We start from the raw sequence: 10,660 nt of genomic DNA, 5'->3' as shown, positions 1-10,660 counted from the left end.
GAGAGGTTTTTTTTTTTTCACTATAGGGCGTGTGCGCTCGCCAGACAGACAGAGACAGACATAGAGACAGAAAGTGAGAAATCACCCCCCAGGGGGGATGGTCATGCCACAATCCCTTCTCCTCCATTCTCCTCCCGGGATCTTGGGCACACACGCACACGCGCCCAGCGTGAGTTTTAAGCCACCGGGTCCGGGACGCGAACCGCGGTCAACTACGTGGGAGTCCAGCGACATAGCCATTACGCTAACTGCTGGTTCCCTACAGACTCCTTTTTCTTCCAGTACTCCATCTCATCAGGATCGTAGACATGTTCACCCCTGGTATGTTTTTTTTAAGCCAACAGGGCTAGGACTCCAACCCTGGCCAGCCATGTGGGATCTGACTTTCATTGTGCTGCACCTAAATGCTGCACTACAGGCCAACCCCATTGGTTCCTTCATGAGTAAGGAAGTTCTTAGAGTGCAAGCCCACAATGGCAGCCACTGAGCAGTGTCCCCTGCCGGGCTTCCCTCCTGGGCTCTTAGCCCTGTTGTGAGGTTTCCTGCAGGCCTGTAGCAGGACTTCTCTCCCTTTGAGCCTGCTCATCCCAGGTTCTCTGTGGATTGCTCTGCTGAGGGATGCTTTTGGCATCATTCATTCTTTTTCTCTCCTGGTCCTGCCAGCTTTCTCCTTACTGCCTCTGCAGTTACCAGAGCTTCTGTTGAGATGCCACAAAGAATCAGAAATGACATAGCAAGGAAGTACCCAGTCAAGAAGCAGCCCACTGCCCTTGGCTCTATTCTTTACAGGCTTTAGAACTGGAGACATTTTGACAACCCCCGAGTAAAATTGTGTAACTAAAAGTCACTAGCCAATGACGGCAACATACATGACTTTTTAAAAATAATTGCCCATTGGGACCAGCAGTTGGCGTAATGGCTATGTCGCTGGACTCCCATGTAGTCGACCGCGGTTCACGTCCCGGACCCGGTGGCTTAAAACTCATGCCGGGCATGTGTGCGTGCATGCCCAAGATCCCGAGAGGAGAATGGAGGAGAATGGATTGAGGCGTGACCATCCCCCCTGGGGGGTGATTTCTCGCTTTCTGTCTCTGTCTCTGTCTGTCTGGTGAGCGCACATGCCCTATAGCAAAAACCTCTCCAAAAAATAAAAATAAAAAAAATAATTGCCCATTTGGACCAGCAGTTAGCGTAATGGCTATTTCGCTGGACTCCCATGGAGTCCACCACGGTTCGAGTCCCGGACCCAGTGGCTTAAACTCATGCCGGTCACGTGTGCGTGCGTGCCCAAGATCCCGAGAAGGGAATGGAGGGGAAGGGATTGTGGTGAAGCCATCCCCCCTGGGGGATGATTTCTCGCTTTCTCTCGCTGTCTCTGTCTGTCTGGCAAGCGCATGCGCCCTATAACAAAAACCTCTCCAAAAAAAAAAAGAAAATTTCCCGTGAGTGAGAGACAGAGACAGGGATACATCACCCTGACAGTGTCCCAGCATCACAATCTACCCCCAGCTCCAGCCAGCCCAGCCCACAGGCACACCCATGCCCAGTACTCAGTACTCAGGGAGGTCTCCGGATGCAAACCAGGGACCTGCCACATGGATCTGCCTCACAGCATCACATTTCACCGCTGCGCCACTGTCCAGCCCCAGTGTGTACAATTTCAGTGAATAGTTTGCCCACTTGATTTGATCTCTTGACAGAGCCTGGTCCCCCCAAATGGTGGTTGTGTTTTAAAGAAACTTTCCACTTCCTTATTTTAGAGGGGCACTTCATCCCAGGAACAGGTTTGCATATTCAGTTCACAACAGAATTTATGTTTTTGAAAGTATTATGTCTTTTTTTTCTAAAACTCCTCCCACCCCTTTTTTAAGTTTTGTTTCTTTCTTGAAAGAGAGAGAGATAAGGACCCCCAAAGGGTCTCACTGGGATCCTTCCCCCAGCCTTTAACCAGCCAGGATCTTGTTCAGGCTTGCCCAAGATCCAAATGCAGGACCTTCCTATACAGCTTTGGTGTTGCACAGCGGTGCCTGCCACCTACGCCACCACAGCTGTAGCACTCCCCAGCGTCCTAAAGGTTCAGGTGGCTAGCTCTCACTGGTGCCAGAAACACCACTGTGTGGCTGTGGCCTGTGTTTTCTAAGGGCTATGTCGCACCCTTAAGCCCATGACTTTTCGAGGCCACTTCATGTAAACCACCTTAGAGATGAGAGCAAGATTAAGTCATTCCAAGGAGTCCCTCATAAATCACTGTGCAGGAAATGACAACTCTGCTGAAAACGTAAAACACATTGAAAACCTAATTGAATATGAGTAAATCATCTTGTACCAAATTCACTTTCGGAATTTTCTCACTTTACCTTCATCTTTGGCTCTAAAGTGCCCCCTGCTGGACACAAACAGACAGGCGTTCAGAAAAAGGAACTGTGCAGGCGACATGCTGACACAGACTAATGGGGGGCAGCCGAGGGCAGGCGGGGTGAAAAGAAACACCCTGTCCGCCTGGCATACCTGTTCTAGGATCTGTCAAAACAGCCAGTGTTAGAGATAGGAACCACCTTTGAAATATACTTTAAAATACCATCAGGATATAAACTAATGAGTTAATCTGTTTATCCGAATATCTTCTCGCTCAAGGTCTATGGGTGCAATGGGCCCAGCAGGAAGTGCCGAGGCCTCCCCCTCCACTTTCCAGTGAGGTGCTCACATCACCGCTAGTGCCGCCCTGAGCCAGGTGTGCCGAGCACAGCACACAGACCAGGGCTTGGTTTCTTTGGCTGCTTTCGTCTTGGTGGCAGGTTGAACTGATTGGTCACCATCAAAGTGAAGTTGCCCCATCTATTGGTGGGAACTTCTTAGCTCCCTGAATTTTGATCTCATATCAGTAGGACCTCACCTGTACCCTCCCTTTTTTTTTTTTAAGAGAGATTTTTGCAGGCTGACAGGTGGCATGGTGGTTTAAGGGTGCCGGACTCCCACATGGACTGTGGTTCAAGTGCTGGACCTGGCAGCTTGCTTTCTCACTTTCTCTCTCTCTTGCTCACTCGCTCTGTCCCTCTCTGGTCAAAATAAAATTAATTAAGTTAAATAAAATTTTAAAAGAGAGATTTTTGCTATAGGGCACATGTGCTCATCGGAGAGACAGAGATTCAGAAAATAAGAAATTATCCCCCAGAGGGGCTAGCCATGCCACAGTCCCTTCTCCTCCATTCTCCTCTTTGGCTTTTAGGTACACACACACATGTGCCAGTTGTAAGTTTTAAGCCACTGAGTCTGGTACTCTAATCGCAGTGGACTATGTGGGAGTCCAGCAGCATAACCATTATGACATTTACTGGTCCCCCCCATCTTGCTTCTAAAGCTGATATAGAGAGTTACGTGGTTGGAGGGACTTTGGGGGCCTGATTCTATGTTAGTCACAGATAGGAATGATAGCCCAGTTTGCTGGGCTGTGGATGCTGCTGTTGGTCAGGTGTAGCTCACACCTCCTTGGAGATAGAAGGGGTAAAAGGTGAAACCCCCTAGAGAGGCTGAAAATACAACGTTTGGACCACCTGGGTTTTCTAGAGAACCAGGACCTAGCGCTGGTCCCTCAGCAAGCACTGGCTCTCAGACGGAAGCGAAGGGCTCTGCTTTTATCGTGTCAGATTCCAGCTTCGTTTTATTTGTCTTCTTCCCCTCAGCTCAGTTCATTTCTCAGACTAAAATGCTTCATTCCAGGAGACTCCTTCCTTCTCATCTCCTCTCTGCTTTGGCTGCAGGCAGTTTCACAGCTACCTTGAGACAGTGATCAAGGACATCCTGGCTCCCAGTCTCCAGTGGCATGCAGGGAGGACAGCTGCAGCCATCCGCACTGCTGCCGTGTCCTGCCTCTGGGCACTCACCAGCAGCGACACCTTGTCGGCCAAACAGGTATTGTCCTCAATGGTAGGAGCCAGGAAAACCGGGCAGGAGACCTCCAGGGCCTCTGTATTGTCCCTGCAGGCTCCCGGCAGCTGGGAAGGGCCCACAGTGGAGGGGCAGCAGCTCCACCTCCACTCAGGGGAGCTATACCAGAAAATGTGTTTTTGAAGCAAGCAACAGAAGGAAAGGAAGAGACAGGGCTGCAGCTTTGATGGAGCAGGCGGGAAGTGGAGCAGAGGCCGCAAGCCTCTGGCCGGGCAGCCAGTTGGTGTTACACATTTTGTTTCCTTTGATAATCTTGGGGATTTGCAGGGATTTGGTCTTCTTTTCCTAGGTTTACATATTGAGTGTTCTTTACAAGAACAAGAATTTAATCATAGGATTCAAACTAAAGAGGACAGGCCTCAGGCTTTCTGCATTATTTTATTATCTCTGTCTACACAGGGAATTAGGAAACAGAATAGAAATAGCACTAGAACATTGATGTTTCTGCTTTTGCTTTTGTTTGTGCCTTCATGCTATGAGTGTGCATTGTCAGTTACAGAAAAGCTCCAAGAAGAATTTATCAGGGGTTAGCACAGGGTATGAGCACCTCATGGCACAGGGAATGGTGGTCACTGTAGTTAAAATATTCCAAAAATGTCTTTAGGCACATATGCAGTTGCACTATGGGTAGGATTTACGCTAAGGTACTGTAAGTCATGGATTTTTTAAAAAATCAACTGACTCAGTTAAACAAAAGTTGTCCAGATTATCTTTTGTGTGTGTGCGTGTGTGTGTGTGTAATTTGCTAGAGGGCATGTGTGCTTGCTGGAGACAGAGAGAAATGGTCATGCCACAGTCCCTTCTCTGTTTCTCCTTTTGCGATTTTGAACATGCATCCACATGTGCCCAGTGTGTAATTCAGGCCACTGGGTCTAGGACTCAAACCACACAGTCTACCATGTGGGATCCAGCTGCCTTAACTGCATGCCACCAGCTGGCCCAGATATCTAAATTTTAGAATCAAGATTCAAATCTGCTTCTTATGTAAAACTTATAAAATAGCCTTTCAGACTCCATTAAGTTTGTAATAAAACCAAGTCTTGGGCTAGCTCTGTGGCCTGGTAACCAGCTGAATCTCACATGGACAACAACACAGTTTGCATCCCAGACCCAGCAGCTTGAGAAACATGCCAGGCACATATGCATGCATGCATAAAATCCTGAAAGGAGGGAGAGATGGAGGAAAAGGGATTACAGCATGATCATTCCCCATGGGGCATGCTTTCTCCTTTCTCACTATCTCTGTCTCTCTGGCAAGCACGTGCATCCTCTAACACACACACATTCTTATACACATACAGAGAATACACATACAGTAATCTTTATCATCAAGATAGATCTAATTATGACTCATATCTTATGTGTGTTTACTAATTGCAGATACAGGAAGTACAAGAAGCATTGATGCCTCAAATTCTGACCACCCTGGAGGAAGATTCTCAGATGACTCGATTAATTTCATGCCGTATTATTAACGTATTTTTAAAAACTTCTGGTGATGTGATCGATCCAGATAAATTCATCAAGATATATCCTGGTAGGACATTTTTGTTTTCTCAAGCCTCTGGGTCTGGGATTCAAACCATTGTCTACCACTTGGGAGTCCAGTACCTTAACCATCATGCCACTTGCTGGCCCCATTTTTGTATTTTGAAAACATACACGTATGTTTAATTTTGATAGCAATTTATTTTATAGGGAAAAAAATTAGAAAATACTACTTTCTGACATCTGGTCAAGTTGGTACTATGAGTCCAAACATAGCAACGACATAAAATATAGCTAAATAATATAATGCAAGAAAACATGGTGAACCACTGGGCCTGACTCCGGGGTTGGGGTACAAAACAAAGTTCAGCTTCCACAGCAGCCAGGCGCACAGACCGTAAGGGTTGAAGGGACCCTTCATCTGGAGCAAGAGCTGTGGCCAAGCCTTTGATGTGAAAATGGGGTCTGGGACAAGGCGATTACCCGATTACCAGCAGTGGGCGGGAGAAACTACTCAGCACAGAAGCTGACGCATGGGCAGAAAGGGACAGCCATGCTGCTAGGGGACCAGGGGCCAGGGCCAGGCTGTCACAGCCCCAGGCACAGATGAGTGTTGGGAGCAGAGTGAGAACAGGTGGTCAACAGAAGCTACCAAAACAAACACTGAACAGAAGACTGAATGCCAAGAAAGAGAATCTTGTTGCTTAAGGAAGTCAGCCAGCACCTAGCCCTCAACGGGAGGTACAAATAATGGAACATCCTCACAGTTAACTTTGAAAAATGTATCTAAGGGGGCTGGACTCCCACATGGCTGACTGTGGTTCGAGTCCCAGACCTGGAGGATTGCTTTCTCACTTTCCCTCCCTCTCTTTTTCTCTCTGGAAATATTAAAATAATACTAGTATCCTCTGGAAGCTAAAAGAATAAAACAAGTTGAGAAACAAAATGAAAAATAGAAGTAAGGAACATACAGGTATGAAAAAGAATCATAGCAATTCTACAGAAATACATAGAAATGATACATAATAATTTCAAAAGGCTTTATCTCTAGAGAGAAAAGAGAGAAGGTTTGAGACCAGGTGGATATTAGTGCCTATAGCTGCATCTGTTATTTTTTGTTTCTTAAAACAAGAGGCTACATGGGTTTTTGTTATTATGTGTATTTTTTATATGCCATAAATATTTAGTAATTTCTGAAATATGATTTTTAAGAACTCCTGGAAATGCAGAATGCTCAGTAGAGTTTAAAACTCAGTGCATTAGCTAAAGTCCAGACTAAACATAGCTGAAGACAGTTAGTGAATTGAAAGATGATCATTTGAATTCACTGGGAACACAGTATCTCAGAGAACAATGAAAAATAGGGAAGACAAAGTAAGGCATGGCTGGGGTTGGTAGGTGGCATGGTGATTGAGGTGCTGGATGCCACAAGGCCAACTGCGTGGTTCAAATCCCAGTCCCAGCAGCTTAAAAATCATTCCAGGCATTTGTCGTGGATACCCAGAATCTCAAGAGGAAAATGGGAAAGGGGCTGAGGCATGGCCATGCCCCTGGAGGGGGTGTTTTCACTTTCTTTCTCTCTCTGTCTCGTTGGCACACACACATACCCTTTAACAAATGAAGTAAGAAATAAAGGCATAGAGTATAAATTGTATAAATTGAGAAGCTCTAACATTTTTCTGAGCCTCAGAAGAATAGAAGGAAAGAATGGTAGGGGACTAATATTTGAAGAGAGGGTGACTCAGAATTTTTCCGAACTGAAGATAGATGTGAATTTTCAATGATTGCAGTAGGCACCAAGCAGGAAAACCACTTCCATTTGAGCTCCAAAGTCTGATAACCCTTCCTGGGCATTCTTTCAAGTTTGCTTTTGTTCTTTGTTTTTATTTTTTTAGAAACAAATCATTCCTATTGATAGTCTTCATGGGTGTATTTTTGAACAAGTTCTACCAGTGTGATTTGTTGACTTGTCAGGATTAGATGGAATTTTGCTCACTTTTTCAAATAAAAGCCTGTGAAAAGATTAGACATATCTGGACTTCTGTCCTGCAGTTTCCTGCAAACTCATTACAGAAGGATAAGGATTCTTTAGTGAATTCTTTATTCCCCAGCACCAGCCCTGTGCTCACTATGGTGATGCATTTGAGAGTAAGTTGAGATGGCAACAAAAATGCCCTAAGACACACCCCCGTCGACAAACTCCAATAAACACAAACGGCAGGATAGGCCCCAGCATACATCATCCATTCTGCATTTGCAGTGGTCACTGCTAATGGAAGGGCTACTGCAAACTGTTACAGAGATGAATTTGCAGGCCACTGTTAAAAATTGAAGAGTTGGGACCAGCAGATGGTGTAGCAGTTACATCACTGGACTCCAATGTAGCTGATTGTGGTTCAAGTCCTGGACCAGTGGCTTGAAACTCAGGCCGGGCACATGTGCATGCATGCCCAAAATCCCAAGAGGAGAATGGAAGAGAAAGGATTGCAGTGTGGCCATCTCCCTTGAGGGGTGATTTCTCGCTTTCTCTCTCTCCAGCAATTGTATGTACCCTATAGCAAAAATCTCTGCCCCCGCCTCCCCCCCCCAAAAAAAAAGAAACTAAAGAGTTGGGGATATCACCATCACAAAAGCTCCATGTAACCCATGTCAGCCTGAGCTGGCAGCAGTACACTTTAGTCAGGAGCTTGGAAGAACCATTATTGCCCTTTGACTTATTTTTTGATGAGTGAGGACTCTGACTCAGTCCCTTTACCCCAGAGATGCAGTGACCTGAGTGCCTGCCTCTCGGGGCTGCTGAGGGTCCAGTGCAGTGATGCATTGATGATGCTGCCCAGGTTAGCAGCCCTGCTGTGGCTTCCTCCTCAACCGTGCCCTGTGCAATACCATCTGTTTTATGGCTATGAAGCCCAACACCTTGAGGGAGATGCTTGGGCATCTTGAGTGAGTTAATCCACTGGGCCCTGCTATCTTGAAAGTCTCTTGGTGAGACACCAGATATGGCTTGCTAAGGGTAGACCATACGTTCTGAGTATGGAAGCAGTACAAACTCAAACCGGTGCGTCTGCAGCTGGAAGGCAGCCTCAGACCAACATTCACCTTCCTCCACACTCATTTTGTGAACTCTGTCATTTGTGATTCTCTAAAAGATAAATGGGGATAGATGCCAAAGATTTTTTTTAAGATTATTTGAGAAAAAATTTTATGCATTAATTTTAAAAGTTTCTCCCCATTGGGAAAGATCATTGGTTTTAGCAAAAACAAACCTGACAACAGTGAGCAGCTGTCACTAGGTCCTCAGCTCTGTCTCCAGAGCCCAGCAGGAAAGCCAGCTCAGCTGTGTGTGATGGGCTTTGAACCTGGACACTTTGAAGCCAGAGGAACCAGGGCTACCTCCCAGGTAATGAGGAACTAGCTACTGAGTTTAGGTCTCTAAGCCCCCATAGCAAGTTATTAGAAGCCCACTGAAGGTCCTGGGTCACTCCTTCACTCTCTCCCCACTACATTCTGGGGGTCCCTGGGCAGGAGGAGACCTTGTGAGTGGGCTCTGGGTGTACAGACTCAAGGGGGAGGGCTTCTTAAATACTTTTAATAGAACTTTACATGAAATATCTGCTCTCCTTCCAGAACTCTTAAAACGCCTAGATGATGTGTCCAATGACGTGAGGATGGCAGCGGCCTCCACCTTGATCACCTGGCTGAAGTGTATCAACAGCTCTGATGGAAAGTCTTATTTTCAAAACAACATTCAGTACCTGTATAAAGAGCTCCTCGTTCACCTGGATGATCCAGAGAGTGCCATCCAGGACGCGGTTTTAGGTGAGATCTCTAACAACTCATAGTTAATTCTGGTACCATGCTGAACCCATGTTAATGCGGAGCTCCAGAGCTCAATGGTTGGACATGCGAGGGTTCAATGAATACCCAGACCTGGCAGTTCTGGCCCTTGGGGCACAGGACCACTCCTTAGATTAGCAGTCACAGGGCCCCATTTACTCTGCACTCTTAAAGCCATTGGTAATTCCAAAGAGTTTTCTTTTTCTTAATTATTTATTTATTTATTATTATTATTATTATTATTATTATTATTTTAATTTGCCATAGGACACACATGCTCACCAGAGACAGAGAAAGAGGAAAAGTGAAACAGCAAGCTGGCAGGTCTGGCACTCAAATTGTGATCAGCCATGGGGGAGGGAGTTCAGTGCCACCATGCCTCCTGCTGGACCCCAAAGAACTTTTTTTCTTTGTGGTTATAGCTACCAAATTTATTGTAATAGAGATTAAGATTGAGAAAATTATTAAATATTTGTTTAAAATACAATGGTTAACCCATTGCATATTAGTACAAATAAAATGTGTTTTTTAAGAGAGGTTTTTTATTTATTTATTTTTTATTTCTTCTAAATTTGACCAAAGAGAGAGGGAAAGTGAGAAAGCAAGCTGCCTGGTCCAGGACTTGGAACTGTGGTCAGCCATGTGGAAGTCCCACACATCAACAACCATGCCACCCACTAGCCCAAGAGAGATTTTGGTTATAGGGCACAAGAACTCACCAGAGAGACAGATAGACAGAAAGTGAGAAATCACTCCCCAGGGGGGATGGCCATGCCACCCACAATCCCTTCTCTTCGATTCTTCTCTCGAGATCTTGGGCACGCACACACGCCCACTGTGAGTTTCAAGCTGCCAGGTCCGGGACTCGTACCACAGTCAACTACGTGGGAGTCCAGCAATGTAATCATTATGCCATCTACTGGTCCTACGTGTTTTTGAAAAGTATTTTCCAAAACAAAATAATTAGCAAGAGGAATGCCATTGTTTGACATTTTTGCCCATCTCTTTCACATCTAGCCTGATAAGCAACTTGATTTTCACATCCACTTCTGCACTCAGTTGTGATATATAGTGTTTCAGTCAAAGAATATGAAAAAATGTGCCTCTGGCTTCCTAGATAGCAGGGAAAGAAAAGAATATTTGAATAGTCTTTTCAGATCATTGTAGGCTCCTTCTTTGATACTGTGCCAAAAGTGGATAGGTGATAGTTTCCTGAAGATTCCTCACAGTGTAGATTCAGCACCTCAAGGAACCTTTTATCATTATATTCAACTCCATGGGCCTATCTTGCACCTTTGGCAAATACTAGCCCATTGAATTATATGTATCTTCCTGATGTGGATACATTCACTATGCAATGTCAGAAGACCTTGTCTGTTAGCATCGATCT

At 45.5% G+C, this 10,660-nt stretch overlaps 1 protein-coding gene across 1 annotated transcript in view; it reads left to right on the top strand.

Moving 5' to 3' along the window:
• The window catches only part of DNAAF5 (dynein axonemal assembly factor 5), a gene marked incomplete at its 5' end in the record, with an annotated part of 69,564 nt that overhangs the window by 54,958 nt on the left and 3,946 nt on the right, over positions 1-10,660 (top strand). The window contains 3 exon segments of the mRNA XM_006167898.3: positions 3,759-3,909; positions 5,326-5,482; positions 9,061-9,252. Of these exon segments, the coding sequence (XP_006167960.2) occupies positions 3,759-3,909; positions 5,326-5,482; positions 9,061-9,252 (500 nt within the window).

This window comes from Tupaia chinensis, unplaced genomic scaffold (genome assembly GCF_000334495.1).
Source record: "Tupaia chinensis unplaced genomic scaffold, TupChi_1.0 Scaffold145208_1, whole genome shotgun sequence".
Classification (NCBI taxonomy): Eukaryota; Metazoa; Chordata; class Mammalia; order Scandentia; family Tupaiidae; genus Tupaia; species Tupaia belangeri.
The sequence above is the reverse complement of the archived record's forward strand: the minus strand, read 5'-3'. Positions and strand labels throughout refer to the sequence as shown.